At 45.9% G+C, this 18,673-nt stretch overlaps 1 protein-coding gene across 2 annotated transcripts in view; it reads left to right on the top strand.

Annotated features, from left to right (window-relative positions):
* ECPAS (Ecm29 proteasome adaptor and scaffold) overlaps positions 1–18,673 on the top strand; it is a 709,962-nt gene that overhangs the window by 628,494 nt on the left and 62,795 nt on the right. For both annotated transcript variants that reach the window (XM_078676653.1, XM_078676652.1), the window contains exon 44: positions 1,280–1,472. In XM_078676653.1, coding sequence (XP_078532779.1) covers positions 1,280–1,472 — 193 coding nt within the window. The remainder of the gene's footprint in view (positions 1–1,279; positions 1,473–18,673) is intronic.

The following is an 18,673-nucleotide window of genomic DNA, read 5'->3' on the forward strand; positions in this document are numbered from 1 at the left end:
CTACAGTAAGACCTTAATTTGCTACTCAGTTTTCTCATCTACAGACCATTTGAACCCCTGTGAAGCTTCTGTCAACGTCTCTTGATTCTAAAGACTGTGTTCCTGGTTGCTATAATGTCTCCTCGCTGCATGCGTGAATTCCAAGCTCTCTCGGTGGAGCTGCCCTATACCACTTTTTCCCCCAGACATTGAGGACCAGGGCAGGCATGTTACCTAAAGTTGTGACTGCTTTTCACACAGGTCAATCCATCACTCTTCCTATGTTCCTTGATCTGCAGGAGAGACTCCATTGGGTGGACCCCAAAAGAGCCTCAAGCTTATACATCAATCGCACCAATAACCATCAGCAAAACAAAGGCACAGTAATGCAGAAAAGGACTCTGTCAAGATGGATTGTCCTCTTCTAAAAGGATCTTCTTCACATGAGCCAAGAAAGATTGAGGGCCCATTCCACCAGGGCCAAGGCTGTTTTCTCTGCACTGGCACACAGTGAATGTCCCTTCAGGACGTTCCGCAGACCCTACTCCTTGGTAGGTACTGCTTTGGTATCTGTTCTAAAATTGGGTAATCTGCAGTTAGAAGTATCCATCGGAAGAACAAGTTACTTACCTTCGATAATGTTCTTTCTGGTGGTAACTCTATCTAACCACGAATTCCTCACTGCCCTCTGGCCTGTCGCCCCCGTGTACCCCCCTCCCCACCCCCATTTTGTAGAATGCCTCTCTTTACACCTTAAGAGGTTCCAAGCTAGAGATCTGCACATTGGCACGGATTGGTGTTTGGGCTCCACATCTGAAGTTACACCTGAGAATATGATGAACGACACTGCCGAAAGTCTCACCTTTTTGGAGTTGACGTTTTCCCCGAAACATGCTGCATAAGTAATTTTCGAAGCTAAATTTCAGTAGAGCACATATCTGCATCTACAAAGGGTGTATACAAAAAACTGATTTTAGATTTCAGGAACTCTACATGTTTGGTTTTGTGATGTCACATCCAAGGAGAACACCAAATTCAAACTGGTGCGATGTTGGCACCTAATGCAGAAGAGCTACATCCGCTTTTCCACTTCCAGTCTGGCATCTGGAAAAAAGTTGTAGGTGTGAAATCTGGAGAAAGAGAATCCACCTGAAAGACAGTCATTTGGTATGGTAAAGCAGATATGTTGCTTTGAGAGCCACTGTGTGAAGTAACCACTTATCATAATGCTAAAAACGTTTTGATGCTTCTTGTCATGTGATAGTAACAGTATTGCTATATTTGTGATATTTCTGTATAGGATAGAGCTGCAAAGATGTGTGCCCGACCAGCCTACTGTGGAGGATATTGTACAATCTGTTTTGAAGGAGTGCCGAAAAGAGAACCTTAAATACAAGACAACAGCCCTTAAGTGTGCAGCGGATGTACTGAATGCAACCAAAGAGGACAGATTCCAGGATATGGCAGAAATTCTCTTTCCTATTATAAAGAAGGTACTGATTCATATCTACTTAAAAATCGCAACCATTCACTTATAGGATTGTTATACCAGGTTATATATTTTATTGTATTCTCTTCGAAAATTTCTGCTCCCATGAATGCTCTCATATTCATCTTTGTGGAGCGGAATATCATATTCAAATGAGGCATTTACTGATGTTTTGCTGATTCTAAATCTTTTCAAGCATCTATACATCTTTGTTTGTGACCCTGAATTTGTGGTATCCTAACCTGAGCATTCGGTATACCCAAAGGTATTCGTACCAAACTCCATTTTGATGGCAAATGTTTTCATCAACCTTGCACCACGCTGATACAAAAGTGTCAAAGAAAGAAGCAAAGAGGTTGTAGAGCTGTTTGTGATATCAGTAAAGTTATGCTGAACATGACTCAAGCACTGCTTTAGAAGTTTGTTCATTTGAAACTCACTATTTTATGGGACAAGGGCAAAACATTCTATGGATGATGAATCCACTAGTATGAAGAAAGTGAATCCTAGAAGCGAGGGGTTTCTCCTAGTTTTAGAGGAAAAGAATGCAGCCGAGAAAAGCCAGGCATCAAAAATGGCATGTGTAGTGTGAACAGCCTGGCTAGTTCACCTCAAGTGTCTCGTCCGCCCACCTCTTCAGCATCCTCTAGGAATACCATTAATATTTTTCTATTGTGAATGTTAATTCATTCTGTTCCTGCTACATCTTATTTAGAAGCAAACCTAATTGAACTATCATTTACAGCTACTGGATTTTAGAGGTATTGATTTAAAAACATATCACCAGGTGAACCAAATTTTGTGGTATCATTTTAATACAAGGTATGCTTAAGGAGCTCTGAGGCAGCTGTTAGCAACGGGAAGTGTTTTAAAATATCCCTAAAATAAGCACATTGATCACACATTTATTTTTAGTGCGGCCTCTTAGGTATTTTCTGATTGTATGAAGCAAATGTTTTTCCATCATTCTTTATAGTAGCATATGTTAAAAGCATTTTATCACTTTGCAGACCATTTTTGTGAACTTCCATCACGCCTTGAAACTAGAAATTGAAGGATAGGCAGGGGACTGTACTACTCCATTGCCTGATCAAAGGTTAATAGGTTGTCTTCCCTTTTACTTCTCAGTAGTAAGGTTACATACTTGGCTATAGTATCCCTCCCTAACCCCAAATCAACCCATAAGATCCTTTGTATCACCTAGCATCGCCACTTTCAGTGAAAACATGCATACCTGAACAAAGTGTGTTTTGAAGGGTCATCAGTCAGCATGGTGACATTGCATTATTTTGTTTTTGTTGAAATATTTTTATTGGCATTTTGTAAATAACAAAACATGGTATTAAAAGAATTTGCAGTTGTGCATGCATGCGGTCTCTTTACAGTACTTATCAAGCGCGTGACATTTGGTTTAAAAGATAGGTTACTTAGTGCCCAACCTCGGACAATAACAGAAGGGTTTAACTCCGTACATAACTTTTTGTATAAATTACTTCAATCAATTGTCTCTAGCTGCAAATCTGTTTGCGAGGGTTCACAGATATGCCCACGATAAGCATTCAACTTGCCCCATATTAGAGTCCATTTCTTGAGGCATCCTCTGTGGACATATACAGATTTTTCAACTACCATTATACTGTCCATGTCGCAACACCACTGGGAAAGGGCAGGGGCCTATCTGGATCCCCAGCGTTAAGCTATATTGCGCTTCGCCACTGTCATACTGAGTGTCACCCACTCCTGCATCATGTGGTTGAGATCTGTAGGTTCCCAAATGTTAATGTCTCTTTGGTTCTGGTAGAACCGAGGTGTCCCTGACTTGCGAGATTGTACGCATAACCACTCCCCAATACCTTATTATTTTTGGACAATGCCAGAGCTTATGTAAGAATGTGCCCGATTCACCACATTGACGGAGGCAGAGTGGTGAGTCAGATCTACCAATTTTATGTAGAAGCGTGTGCGTGTAATATGTATGATGCAGAATTTTTTGTTGTACTAATTTGAATTTAGCAGGTACTGCCACCTTCTTGGGGAACGCAAGCGCCTCCTGCCAGTCGAGTCATCTAAGTTGCCTAGCTCCGATTCCCACTTTGCCCGCAGGGTGTTACGGTTTCCGATAGGTTATTTATTATTTTTCGATATTTATTATTTTTCGATATGTGTGGGAGATGGCCTTTTTTGCCAGATGGTCCGTCAGGAGTCTATCCTCCAACGGTGATGCCTCCACGAATTGTGTGCCTGGTGTGATTTTCGCAGTTAGCGCATGTCTAATCTGTATATAACGGAACATTTCCGTTTGTGCTAGACTGTTAGTTTGTTGTAGATGGGCAAATGGGATTACTTCACCTTTCTTCTGCATGTCTCCCACCTTCGAGATGCCTATCAGATCCCATTGTTTAAAGCCCTTAGTGTTCCGCAGCAGGCCTAGTTTCTTTGTGTCCCATAGCTGTGTGGCTTGCATTATGACTCCCTCCCAGCCCAGTGCCCGCCGCGCCTCGAACCATACATGTATGGTGTGCACCGTGGCGCTTCTGAGGGCGGTCCATTTGACCTTATAATAGAGTGTTCTCATAATCCCATCAGGCTCCTGTATGTATCTATCCATGTGGTATGCTGGGTCTTCTTGAAGTGCATGAAGCCATTGAATAGTGACAGTTAGCTTTGAGGCCCAGTAGTAGATTTTTATATTGGGAGGGCAATACCTCCATCATACCAACTCTGTACTAATTTATTCGTAGCGATACGGGTCGTCTTTCCGACGGTCGGGCAGTCACTTCAGCGGTTATTGCCGTGAAATATGACTAGGGGACTGAAAATGGCGTATTCTGGAGAGCATACAAAAATCTGGCAGTGCCATCATTTTAAAGAGGGCTGCCCTTCCCAGTAGCGTGAGCGGCAGGGAGCGCCAGTGTTTGACATCATGCCTAAATCGCTTTAATGGCTGTGTAAGATTCTCGGTCATGAACTTCGTGTTATCGTGCGTTATGTAGATTTCCAAATACTTGAAGCCTCTGCTTGTAATTTGAAGTTCGCAACCTCTTGAGAGTAGTGGTGGTGGACCGTGTAGCAAGTAGAGGAGTAAAGTAAAGTCCACATTTGTAAAGCGCACAATCACCCGTAAGGGTCTCTAGGCGCTGGGGGGCCGTCGGGAAGATTAAGCGAGCTATTGCCCAGAGTCACATGGTGCTGGGCTAACCTGCCGCCGGAGCCGGGGATCGAACCGTGGTCCCCAGATTCCAGCGTCAGTCGCCCTGGCCGCGGCGCCACACCTCTCCCACTGGAGTGACTCCCCCAATTTATAGTGTACCCAGAGACCCACCCTTAGGAGGCAAAGATATCCAGCAAACAATTAATGGAGCGCGCCGGAAATGTGAGATATAACACATCAACCGCATAGAGGGAAATGCAGTCTTCCCATCCATGTGTCCATTTCATGCCACGAATAACCTGGTCCTGGCGTATCCACGCCGCCAAGGGCTCCAGCACTAGTGCAAAGAGGAGGGGGGACAGGGGGTAGCCCACCTTGTCCTTCTGCCCAGTGGGAAGTCAGTTGAAATAGGGCCATTTACAGCAACATTTGCTAAGGGCTGCGTGTATAGTAACTGTATCCAAGCGCAGAATTTGGGTCCGAAACCCATGTGTTGGAGGACCGCGAAGAGGAAAGGCCATTCGACGAGGTTGAACGCCATACGTGCGTCTAGTGACAGGATAACTGCATCTTCCTCAACCGTGGACCTACTCGCATTGACACTATGCAGTCTCTTTAAATTAAGTGCGGTGTTGCGGTTGGGCATAAAGCCGGATTGATCCGGGTGAATCAGTGTGGTGAGATACAGTTGCAGTCTCATGGCTAACACCTTCGCCAGTATTCTGGGTTCTGCTTTTATAAGGGAGATCGGCCTATAGGACATGCAGTCCTGCGTTGGTTTACCTGGTTTATGGATTGTTACTATTGTTGTGAGGCGTTGGTCCCCGAGTAGGATCCATTCCTCTAAACTATCAGTGTACATATTAAGTAAATGTGGCACAAGTTGAGACAAGGTTTTCTTGAAAAATTCCACTGGAATCACATTGGGCCCCAAAGCCCTGCCTGTGTGTAGTGCACCGATTGCTAGGGCAATTTCGGCAGAGGGCAAGTCGCCGCCAAGAGCTTCAGACGCGACCGGGGACAATGCGGGCATCCTTATGTCTCTAAGAAAGTTGAGATTCTCCAAGACAGTGTTGGTGGCCGTGGGTGTGTATAACCTTTCGTAGTGGGCTGCAAACACTTCTGCAATCTGATGAGGCTCTGCCGTAGCAGTACTATCCTCAAATCGGATCTGTGCAACCCATTTACTCGCTCGTTCTCTCTTGTCAAGCCATGCTAAAAGCTTGCCTGCCCTAATCCCCTAGCTCATAAATTGTGTGCTGCATTTTGGTTTTAGTTCCAGCAATGTGTACTCTAGTTGCGCCAAGTGTACCTTATGTTGCGACTCCTTACTGGTGTCTGTGGCATGATTGGCCTCCGCCTGGGATACTCCCTGTTCTAAGCTGTCAATCTGCTGTCGCTGAGCTTGCTTGTGCCCCATAATTAAGGAAATGGCCTTCCCACGGAGCACAGTTTTATACGCCTCCCATAGCGTCGCAGGGACGAGACTGAGTATTGGTTGTCAACAAAATAGTAGTCTGTCGCCTGCAGGAGTTCTCTCCCAACCTTCTGGTTTTTGAGGTAACCAGGATAAATCGGAAAAAGTCGGCGTCGAACCGGAGAGGTGGACGCGTACGTAAGGATCACCGCTGAATGATCAGATATGCCTCTGGGCAAGTGTGTGATCTCAGAGACTCGTTCTAAACCGTCAGCTAGTGTAAATATGTAGTTCAATCTTGAGAGACTATTATGAACTCCTGAATGGAACGTGAACTGTTGGTCCGTTGGGTATCTGGTCGGCCATACATCCACGAGTCCAAGGGCCTTGATAAATTCCACTAATCTGAGGTGTGCGCTATTGGGGTCTTCTGTCTATGGATGGGTCCATTGTCACGTTGAAATCTCCCCCTATGATTGTCACCTTGTGGTAGCGTCAATAGGATCTGTCCCAGACCTGGAAAGGTAGTCTGGTGTAGTGTTGGAGGGATATAGACTGTCACTAGAACATAAGGCCGCCCCTCCCATTGGCATGCTATTGCAGCAAACAGTCCAAGGTCATCTGTCCAGGACCCGGTCACTATTTGTGAGAAACGCTTATTGATTAAAATCCCCACTCCACGAGATCCTGATGTAAAGGCAGAGTCTGCAATCCTTTTGATACCCCACCTATCTAGGGCCTTACAGGCTGAGCCCATCAGGTGTGATTCCTGCAGTAACACAACGGCTGGACCTTTACGTTTGAGGTATTGGAGAACCAGACCTCATTTTATTTTGTCTCCAAGACCATTCACATTCCAGGACAGCACCTTAAAGGGAAGATTGGACAACTGGGCAGTCTTTGTCCGTGCCTCTAAAACGTCAGGTGTATTGTCAGTGCTGTTAGCTGTGGACTCCATCAATGTCAGGGTAAGAAACTCCCTGTGGCGCTTCTAGGAGAGAAATACCATGCTTGCACGGATACAGTGTGTGATAGATCAATACCAAACTGAAAAACATCCAATAAAACTTTACCCATCCCTCCACCCCCTCCCTGCCTCCCTACACTGCGGACTTAGAACTACCCGCCACACTAACTGAGCAAAGTGCTTTCTTCCCATTAACTTGTACTTGCGTAAGGGGGGAGAGTTGCTCAGCGCCCTCCATCGGGTCCCCCAGTAGGCATAGTTTACTGTGGTCATAGTGCCTCACTCAGTGTCCGGGTCCATATGTCAAAAGTCTATACCGGCACCAGGCAGGATCTGCAGCGTGGATTGTGGCAAGTCTCACACATTAGGGCCTCCATAGTCAGTCTGAGTTTTGCAATCGGTAGCTGTTGTCGTTGCTTAGGTCGCTGCCTCGTAGTGCCTCCGGCGGGCCGCCAGCCCTCCAGCCAGTCAGCCGCTTCAGTCGGTGTTTCAGAGAACCATGCTTTACCCTCTGCCTCTACTCTTAATTTTGCAGGGTACAGCATTGCATATTTTAGTTCTCTATTTCTCAGTTCCTTTTTGATGTTGAGAAAGCTGCAGCGATGTTTGGTTACTTTTGCTGTGTAATCAGGGAATATGGACAGCGTGCTGTTGTCCACCTGGAGAGGGGGTGCTATGCGTGCTCCTTGTAAAATAGTGTTTTGTCCTAGAAGTTAAACATGTGAGCCAAAATCAGTCAGGGGAGGCCCCTGGCCGGGGCCTGCACCCGGTGAGCCCGTTCCACTGAGAAAAAGCTGGAGAGACCACGTGGCTGGAGTCTGGTTTTGATGAGGTCCTCAACAAAGAGGTCCAGGGCCGGTCCTATTCTGCTTTCCGGAACTCCGACCAGGCGTATGTTGTTTCTCCGAGAGCGCCCTTCCTGGTCATCCAGTTTATCAGCCATCTGTTTCTGCGCCAGTTCTAACTTTTGGATTTGTTTTTGTAGCGCCACCGTTTTTGCAGAGAGTGCCTTCGTAGTAGTTTCAACTTCAGTGAGCCGCATGCTTATTTTTGAGACATTCGCACGTAGTAGTGTAATATCAGTGGAGATTGTTCCTATTGACGTTTGCCTTCGGAGCAGAGCAGCCATTACATCTTGAAGAGTGACCTACTTAGGATGTTCACTGGGGTGGTCTTTGTCACTTTGTGCGGGCAATTGTGATGTATCTGTCTGGTCCTTTTGGAAGGCATATTTCTCTAGCTTGGATCCAAGCGCCCTGTGATGTCCTCGGCCCCCCATGGTGCCCTAGGTCCAGGGGGTCACTCTGGTGGGGGGAGGATGGGGGAAGTCGGTAATTACCGCTGCCTGCCGCTGGGACACCGCCCACGCTCTGCCTTTCGACTTTCCCGCTCCCTGTAGTACTTCACTGGTGTGGAGCGCGGCTGAATCTCACAGGTATCCTCCAAGGACGTCACCGCCCATGCATCAGAGTACCTCCTTAGACTGAGTCTGAGTTAAGCAAACAGGGCAGTGCGGGCTTGTCAAAGGTTGGTACTTGTAAGGGCACCTGCGGTCTGTCCGTGGGCCGGAGTGCATGTGCTGCCAGCCATGGGCAGTGTCGCAAGGCAGGGGGCCAGCAATGTGGATTAATGCATAGGCTTGTATGCAGTGTGCGCTATTACAGTTTCATTTTCTGGGGGGTGTGGGGGCGTGACCTCGCACCGTCCCAGAAGCATCCAACGGACATGACCCCACTGTAATGTTCACCGTGGGAGGACCTAACTGCTGCCACTGGTGCACGGGAAGCCCCAACACCTCAGTGCCTAAATGCGATCATCTCCGCCGTCGAGCTGATCTCTCGTTCTCTCGGCCCGGTGATATAGGCGGATTCGAAATGCTGCAATCTGATGTTTCACGCCGGTACGTCCTCCTGCCATGCAACGTCTCCGGTTATGAATCTGCACTCGTGGGATAATTTAGCTAGTTCGGGAAGGTGGTGCGATCCCCACGGCGGCCGGCCTCAAGATCATGCAAGGACCCAGCTTCACGGCTACCACCGGGCCTCAGCCTCTTTTACCGGTTCCACTTCAATCTCAGGGGCCAAAGCTTCAGTAGCTGTAGCGCCAGTGATCCAGAGGTAGTTTGCCCGGTTTGGGTGACTTTGATCGCCGGTTGAAGGTCAGGATTGTTTGGGGCGAGCCCTTCAAGCGCGGAGCTCCTCTAGGCTGCGGCCATCTTCAGCGGCAGCAAGCCACGCCCCAACATTGCATTATTGTATTGTAATTGCATTTATATAGCTCTTACTACTCCTGACGAAGGTTGAAGTGCTTTTTCGGCGAGTAGCACGCTATTACGGAACCCAAAAAGAATTAGCGTTGAATTAGTATAGTGAAATATGAAAGGAATTTGAGCGGTGCATGTTAGTGGTTATTTGGATTAAAAAGGATATTGGAGGGATGGAAGAGGGAAGGGCTTGCATATATATAGCGCTTGCTCTCCAAGATGAGTGGTCGTAGCACTTTTCGGTGAGTAGCAGGTTACTCTGGAACCCAAAAAGGATTAGTGGTGAATTAGTGTAGTGAAATATGAAATTCATTTGATTTGAACGGTGGACATGTTAGTCTGTTATTTGGATTGTAAAAGGAATAGCGAAGAGATAGATGAAGGGAGGGTTTAGAGAGTTTTGGGGGGAGTTCATCGCAGTAGGAGGGGGTTTGGGATGAGTAAAAGGGAGCTGGGGTGGGGGAAACAAAGGGAGGGAAAAGCTTGTTTGGGAGATCTGAAGCGTTATGTCCATATGTGCATAGGAGATGTTTGGATTTTGTAGGAAAGTGGAGTATTATATAGTGAACCTGCTTTATGCAATACTCTCACAATACCTTATATGGGTCCTTTGGATTCACAGTAATCAATCTATAGCTCAGTCCTAGAACAGTGGCACGAGGAGTCAGACTTTACTAGAGGGATATTTGTTAAGCATTTCAGAGTACCAACATGGAGTATAAGTATTTGACACGACTTGTAAGTAATCCAACACCAATTTATATCCATAGAGCAGATTTTGATATAAATTTAGATACCTAAACAAAAACAATCTGATAAATATAACCGGAGTTATGGATTTTGGAAGGAAAAATATATAAGTGCGTTTCGCTACTGCAAACATAACAGTGCAGTAAATTTCGAAAAACACAGGTGACAATCAGTCACTTGCAAATCAAGCCCAGTGGAAACAACTGGGGTAAGGAGAGGCGGATCCCAAAACCAGGCCATGACAGTTAGTTGAATTTTACTCGGCTCGGCCTTGGCCTGGGTGCAGAGTTGGCGTGGCTGTCCGTGCTACTGAAATGGGAGCTACGGGTTTGCTGGTTTTACCGATTAGACGTTGCTGGTTACAAAACGGATGCAAAAACTTTACAATGGGACCACTGAGGTGATCAGTTGAAGATGCTGTGAGGTTCCCTCGAGGCACAGCGTTGAATAAAGGTAGTGGTAGCCGGACTGGCGACCAACAATCCTTGGCAGCAGCAAGCTCAGCCTTGGGTTATTCGACATCCTGGAGTCCGGGGGAAAACCGTATCCTCCTGAAACGTGCTGGAGGTCAGGGCTAAGTTTCCCGCAATGCACCAGACCATTTACTTTTGGGCGATCCCTAAAAAAGGTCAAAAGAGTAACATGCACCACTGAATGTGGTCACCTCAGGGGCAGACTAGCTGCAGGGACTAGCTGCCCATAGGCTACTAGCTCTCACACCCCTAACTCACCTAAATTTAAGATTTAAGGGACCGCCCTCGCCCCGACACCAGAGCCTATGATCTGAACCATCTACTTCAAAGAAGGACCAAGAGGAGACTTGTGTCACCGACAACAGGACTTTGCCCAGCAGCAAAATGCAAAAGGGGGATATTGTGCCCCTGAGGCAACAGACTTGGAACTGAGTGAACGACCCTCGTCCTTGTGTAAAAGTAGACACCCCCGAAGTGAGGAACCTGTGCAGAAGTCAGAAGCACCCTCAGACGCCCTTAGAATGGTGGGACCAGTCCCTGCAAAGTGCAGGTAAAATCACGCTCTGCATCTTAAGAATCATTTGCCATCAGGCCCTCTGAGGGATCGCCCCCCAAAAGTAAACCGTGAGGTGCATTCTGGGAGTTGTAGTCTGGCTTTCCATGAAGTTTCGAGCTGCTACCGTACTTACCTGCACCGCAAGACATTGAAGTTCCTTTTTGTTACTTTTACTGCTACCAAGGTTTGTTGGTTTCCAGTTGGGTAACTGACCCCTTAACTCCATGCTACATTAAGAGGGCACTTCACAAGACCTGCGACCGACCTCAAGAACAACCCTGCTCTTGTGTATTTGCATCCTCTTTCTGGTGGCGTCGTCTCTATGGTAAAAACAGCTTGGGGAGAACTCCTGTTTAAAGACCACTGACAGCCAGGACAACCACTGCACTCGGACTCCATGGGCTAGGTAAAATTGAACTGACATTTGGACCCTGGGACCCTAAAGACCTCTACCCTCCGAGGGTACACTATAACTCGAGCCTTAAGTGACTGATTGTCACTAGCAGTTTTTCCCATTGACTACAATATTAAATGTTTGCACAATGTAATGCTTTTATTTTCTAATGCTTTGAAAATCCAGAACTGTAGTTGTGTATTCTATTTAGTTAGTTTTGGTGTCTAGATTTCCATAAAAATATACTCTGTCTTTATAAATTAGTGTTGGATTTTTCTTGAGTCTTGTCAATTAATTGTAAACCCTTGTGCTACTGTAAAATACTTCACACGTATTCCTCCAGTTATGCCTAGCTGCTCTTCGCCACACTACCAGAACTGAGCTAAGGATTATTGTGTGAATCCAAGGACCATCTTTGAGGCATTGTGATAATATTGATTGGTAAGTATACTTACTCATACCTCATAATATTTCACTTTCCTACACTGCTGACTACTTTCGTTTATTCAATCCATGTACCTTGCTGGGGATTGGCCATGAAACTCAATACTTAGCTTATTTTATGGTTCTTAATTTGAAACACCACTGTTGGGACGATAAAGTCCTCTACATGGTAAAAGCATGCAACCTGTACCCTTGCCCTGAGTGCACAACTATACTGTTGTCTGGATCCCTAATTTGATATCTAATAGAGATGTCTAGCTGCAGATTCCTTACCTTTGATTTTTCCCAGGCACCAGATTGGATATGGAAGATTATTCTTCGAGCAATACCACTGTATGCCGGTAGGTGGCGTTGGTCAGTTCTGCGTGACATCGTCTACATCGTCTGCGCCGTTGTGACATCTGCATCACCTAGTCACCACCTCGCCTCGCTGTTCTCAGTTATTTGCTTTCTGCGCCAGCCAGAGCAGATCCGTGAAGATAGCTACCCTCCATCATTTCTACTGGCTTTTTTCAACATTTTATTGACACCTTTTTTGGTGTTTAGGTCTTTCCTCATGTCCAAGAAAACTTCTCGGTTCAAACTGTGTGCCACCTGTCACCTCGCCATGTTGTAGACGGACCCACACCTGGTTTGTTTCTGGTGCCTGGAGTGCGACCATCACTCAAAGTCATGCTCTGACTGCCAGGCAATGGCTTCGAAAGCTTTGAGGGAGCGGTCCCTAAGGCTGCTTGCGGCTCGGCGCAAGGCAACACGTTGTTCTCCTCGGAGGTCCGGGCACCGCTCTGAAAGTCTTAAGTCTTCGTACTCCCACTGAAAGCCATGGAGTCAGTCAGATAAGAATTACAAAAAACATAAGAAGACCAATACCATAAAACATTTTATTGTGTATAGTTAATTAAAACCATTACAATTTTGTATTAAAAATCATCAGTTTTGTCAGACCTTTCCTGTTCACAAGAAGAAATAGTTTGTTCTTAATTCACAAACACTTTAACCTAGTGTATTGGCTCAAAATGCGGCACAATTTAACTACCAATTATGTATGTCAGCTAGCCGTTTCTCAGCTAGTCAGTATTTATCGTTCTCAGTTTCATAGCTGAATTCATGTGCAAAAATACAAATGTAAACTAGATATTACAGATCCTCAATTTCATTACTAAAAAACATGTTCAAAGATGCAAGTATGAACTAAATAAAAGTTAATACCATATATTAATGATCCTCAATTTCATGGCTAGAATCGTGTAGAAAAATGCAAATGTACTTCTCACTAAGACAATGGTAATATCCAAAGTCGACATAGCGCTAATGGCATTAAGACATGTAGTATAGTGTATGGCATGGTTGTTGATATCTAGATAATAAATCAACCTCAAAATCCTGGCTATAATCATACACTATGGTTCCATACAGAGCCTTTTATATCTGCCACCAGAATAGCAAATGTGCAAAGTCTGCAGGTGCGAGATAGCGGTCATATGCTGTGAGCACTGTTTGTTTGATTTTTGTAACAAAGTGCTAACTTTTTGTAAAAAAAGAAGTCAAAGCATGCTTTGACTAATCCCCATCCGTCTGCGTTCTAGGCCTCGTTCCTCTGAACCTGGGTCGGTTCTGCGCTTCCCCGCCTTCCCGGGAGTTCCCCCGTCCATCTCAAAGAATTTTATGATGCCAAATGCCTCATATTTGGGCAGCCCCAGAGGCTCAGAGGGGGCTCCATCGGGTTCTGCGCCTCCTCAGTGGATCCGGCCTGACGCCAGCCGTGCCATTGTGACCTTCACTGGCCTGACACACAGAATCCCAGCATCGCCCCCAGCGGCACCATCTCTATTCTCATCCCTGATGAGCCGGATTGGCGCCTTCTGATGCCAATACTGATGCCAACAGAACCCTTAGGTCCTAGGTCGGTTCCTCAGGCTTATTCTGAAGAGCTAGGAATGGAGGAAGATTGGGCGGGGTCTCGGGACCCTCTGCAAGACTAATCGTATCAATACATGGACTGGTGTGAGGATTTGGATGAGGCCAGCAGACTGGATACCTCTCCAGATTCTTGCCTGCTTTCTCCCCCTACCGTGGCTACGGAGGAGGTGGTATCATACGCTATTGTGGTGCAAAGGGCAGCTGAGGTTCTGGACCTTTAGCTCCCTTCCAAGACTAATAACTTGACAGAGTTCCTGCAGCCAGGTGTCTCCCTCTCTGAACCCTTGCTGACCTTCAACGAGGCCTTAACTAATGTCCTACTGGGAACCTGGTACAGGGGCTCCTGTGAATAGGACAACACCCGCCACCATCGCCCTGCACCAGGCAACCCAAATGTCCTCACCAACCACCTTACCCCTGAGAGCTTGGTGGTCCAAGCGTTTACCTCCAACTGCATGTTCCCTTTTACACCCCCGGAAAAGCAATCCAAGTGGCTGGACAGTTGGGGTAAGAAAATGTTTTCTTCCGCCAGTTTTGCATTGTGGTTGGTAAACATCCCATGCCTGTTGTGCCGTTACTCTCACTCCCTTTGGGAAATGGTTGCACAAGTGCTGCCACAGGTCACAGAGTCCTGAGCCATCCTCTCCTAAGCAGTATCATATGGGAGAGATACAGCAAAGTTTGCCATTCCTTGTGATCTCGACACGAACGACTCAGAGAGCAATTTCATTGACGGTGGCTGTAAACCTTCCTAGTTAGGCCCTTCAAGATCATGAGCGGCCATTTTGGTGGTAGAATCAGCCATCACCTCCGATACTTTCAGAACATCACTTCAGACAAGTGGGTTCTCCAGATAGTCCGAAGGAGCTACTCCCTCCCCTTCAAGACTCGCCCTCACTCCATGTCTCCATCTTATGACCTGCTAACTGAGGGTCACCTGACTTTGCTTCAGGAAGGAAGTTATGACTCTCTTAGCCAAGGGAGCCATAGAGAGGGTTCCGGCGCCAGAAGTAGGCTGTGGTTGTTATTCCCAATACTTTCCGGTCCTGAAAAAGGACAAGGGTCTTCATAATATCCTAGATTTGCTAGCCCTCAACTACCTCCTCAAAAAGGAAAAGTTAAAGATTCTAACTGTGGCTCTGGATTTGCCTGCCCTGCACCCAGGACACTGGATGGTAGCGTTGGACTTGCAAAACACTTATTTTCACATTCCTGTCCTGCCTGCTCATCAGCGCTACCTGCGGAATGGGGAAGGTCTCAAGCACTTACTTCTCTGTGCTCTTCTTTGGCCTTACTAATGCACCTGGGTTTTCACCAAGGTGATAGCGGTGGTCACAGCTCATCTGCCAGTCTTACCCTATCTTGATGATTAGCGATTGAAGGCGGCTAGCCCCAGGGTGTCGTCTTCCAACTCCAGACTACGGTGAACCTCCTGCATTCACTGGGGTTCACTATCAACGTTCTGAACTTCTCTCTCAGATGCACCCTTTCATTGTAGCTGTTCTGGACAAGTGCAGTTTCGGGCCTATCCTCCCAAGCAGCGAGCCCAGGATATTCAAGCTATGATACTGATATTTCAACCTCTATCCTCGATTTCGGTGAGGATGACTCTCAGGCTGCTGGGCCTCATGGCCTCCTGTATCCTGATAGTGACACATGCCATATGGCATATGCAGACTATGCAGTCATAGGCAAGCATGGATCATGCATGTGCGCCATAATATAGGCCTGTCCCTTGGATTGCGTTCTTGGGTGACCAGTAGGGGTGCCCAATGCACTAACCTCCTAGTGGTGGAAGGCTACCGCCTTCACCAATAGTTAACCAGCACAAGTGCATGGTGAAAGCATACTGTGTTTTGATCAGTAGGAGGGAACAGGTCCTTTTTATTACCCTTTGTCACTGGAGTGAGGCCTACAGGCTCACTCACCGTTTCAAACGTTCCACTGTTGTGTGCTTAATTCAACTGTGGACTACATCAGTTAGATGTAGAGATCTGCACAACGCACAAGTGATGACTGCATTGTATGCTTGTGTGCCTGGGCAGGGTACAGTACAGGGCTCGAGCAGTGCTGTGCAGTATCAGCATGGTTAGTGCATATGCTGATTTTATGTATGCCTGCGAGGAATCGGTTAAATGAGAGATGCAGTGCTGTGTAGTTCATGCGCAGTGAAAGCATGTTCTGAGTGTATATTTGCTTGCGAGAAGTATGATGAGTGAAGTATTGTACAGTATGCACATGGCGAGTGTGTTAGTTGGAAGTGTGTGTGCTCTTAGATAGCACACTATGGCACAATACACAAAGAATACGGTACTGAGCCTTATGCACAGTTATTGTGTGTGCTGGATGTATGTGCCCTGGGGTGGCACAATACATGGGGGTGACCGTGCTGGACAGTATGTGTGATCTGTATGTACATTGACTGGAAGTGGACCTGCAATGGTACATTACATGGAAGATGGATTTGTGTACTACTGCATTCCTGTGCTCTGCGTGGGACACACTGGTGGAAGGGAGAGAGAGAGACCCTCCCTTTGCTCTTCAAAACGTTGCTCTTTGATTCAGTGATAGATCACAAAGAAGGGGCAAGGATACATCTGGGGAAGGAGATGGGCCTGATGAGCTAATCATAAAGAGTAGGGATGGGAACCTGGGGTTAATCTTTTGATACACATCACTGTTCAATTCAATATTCACTGTGGTTGACATCCAGGTGTGAACTCTAGTCACTCCTAGGACCTGTGTTGTGGGACTATCAGCTTTGGAGTATCTCTTGCTGTGACAGACAACCTTTTTAAGAAAAAGAAGAGAGAGAATAATGTACACTTCAAAAGAAGCAGAACCCCTACATAAATCTTAATGTCCCAGGCCATAAATCACATTTGGTGTCTGGAAATGGACTATAAGAAGGACAGGTTGACCCCCAAAATTTGTCATCTGGCAAGCAGCTGTGTGAGAAGGAAAAGCTCTGCACGACTTCTGCCTCTGACCAGATCTGGGGGCCAAGGCCTGCTAGTTTCCCTGCTGGGTGAGGGGACATCACCCAAGGAAACCAAGACAACCTGACCTAGAGCCTGGAGAACCAGTGCCTGCCTGCTTGCCAAGACCAGAGTGCTATGAGAAATATAGACATTACTGAGTGCACTTTGAGTTAGGAGTCGTATTCACTAACCTGTATCTACACTCTTCCGCTCTGCCCCCTGTGGCAGCCCTTGACTGTTGGTCCACAACTACCACTGAGAGTCAACTGTGGCACTCTGTAAGGGTTTCTGACAACAGCAGAGAAATATCAACCTGTCTTTTTCTTGCAATACTTTTTGCAGGTTAATGTTGATGAACAAATGCAGTCTGAGGGCAGAATGGATTCCCTTAAAAAAATGTAAATTACAAGCCTTATAATTGTTGTTACTTACAACAGATAGTTCGGTCGTCTCAGGTTGACTCAGGATTAGAATTAGTAGCATCAAATATAACCAGGCCTAGGAAAACCTTCAAATCACTGACTCCTTTCTTCCCCTTCTTTTTTCCACACCTCCAGCAGGCAAAAGTATCAGAGACAATCTGAAAGAGTAGAAGGAATTCTTAAAGCGCTAGATTGGTACTCAGTATTGTGTAAAATGAATAATGTGCTTAAACTTGTTAATCTGGAAAATTTTGAGCGAGAAGTCCGTACCCTTCTGGGGAAGTAGACAGTGGCTCCGGTCCAGCATTCCCAAAATGAAAAGGAAATTTCTGGTTTGTAAGAAAGTGCTCAGGAAATAATCCGGAGCCAGAGTCTGAATGCTGGCTGTCTATCAAATCTTACCCAATTCATCAAGGGGATGATTGGATGTGCATCATAGACCGCATATTACAGTTGCAGGAAAACATTGGAAGTTCTCTATTCTTCTTCTTTTTTTTTTTTTTTTTTTTTTTGTGTAAGAAGTGATTCCTATGAGTATAAAGTCTTACTATTTGATTTGAAATCAGCTACAGCTAATTTGAGCTAATTAATTGCATTAGTGGTGTATATTTGAGAAGGAAAAGGTTAATTGTGTATTGTTATCTAGATTGCTGTTTTTTCTAGGCATCAACACCCCCAGAAGATTCTTAATCATTTACAGTCTCCATCCTCCAGTGTCAAAAGTCAACCAGGCAAAGTCGCTCTTGGTTCTAAACCATTCATTACCTGTGAGTGATGCTGAACACTCAGATGGCAAGAGTGTATCCTTTGGAGATGAGACTACATTTTATCCATTTGAATTGTCACAACATTTTCAAGTCTGGCTGCGTGCTAGATCACTACAACAGTACCCAGATGATCAGTGCTGGCAGTGTTCCCAATGTTTTGAACACTTTGGGAACACTGGCACCACTGTCCATCTAGGTACTGTTGTAGTGAGCTAGCACGCAGCCAAACATGAAACTCTAGAGATGTAGGACGCAAGGGATCTTGGTAAAATGATATTTAGTGCCCCATTTGATTTGTTCTCCTTCAAAGATCCAACTATTGTGACTATTCAAATGGATAAAATGTGGTCTCTCCTCCAAAGGATACACTCCGCATCCCTCACAGGTTATGAATGGTTTGAAATAGAACCAAAATTGACTTTGCTTGGTTGGCCTTTGACACTGGAGGGTGGAGACTTTCATATGTAAATGATTACGAACATTCTTGGGTGTTGAGGCCTAGAAGAAACAGCAATCTAGATAACGATATATGAGTAACCTTTTCCTTCTCAAATATGCACCACTAATGCAATTAATTAGCTAAATAAATAGCCGTAGCTGATTTCAAATGTGTTCTATTATGTAAACTGTAGTACAGTTCTCCCTGTTGGTGCTGATCTGAAAGAGACACGTTAGTGATAGATTCCTTACCTTAGAATAT

This window comes from Lissotriton helveticus, chromosome 2_1 (genome assembly GCF_964261635.1).
Source record: "Lissotriton helveticus chromosome 2_1, aLisHel1.1, whole genome shotgun sequence".
Lineage (NCBI taxonomy): Eukaryota > Metazoa > Chordata > Amphibia > Caudata > Salamandridae > Lissotriton > Lissotriton helveticus.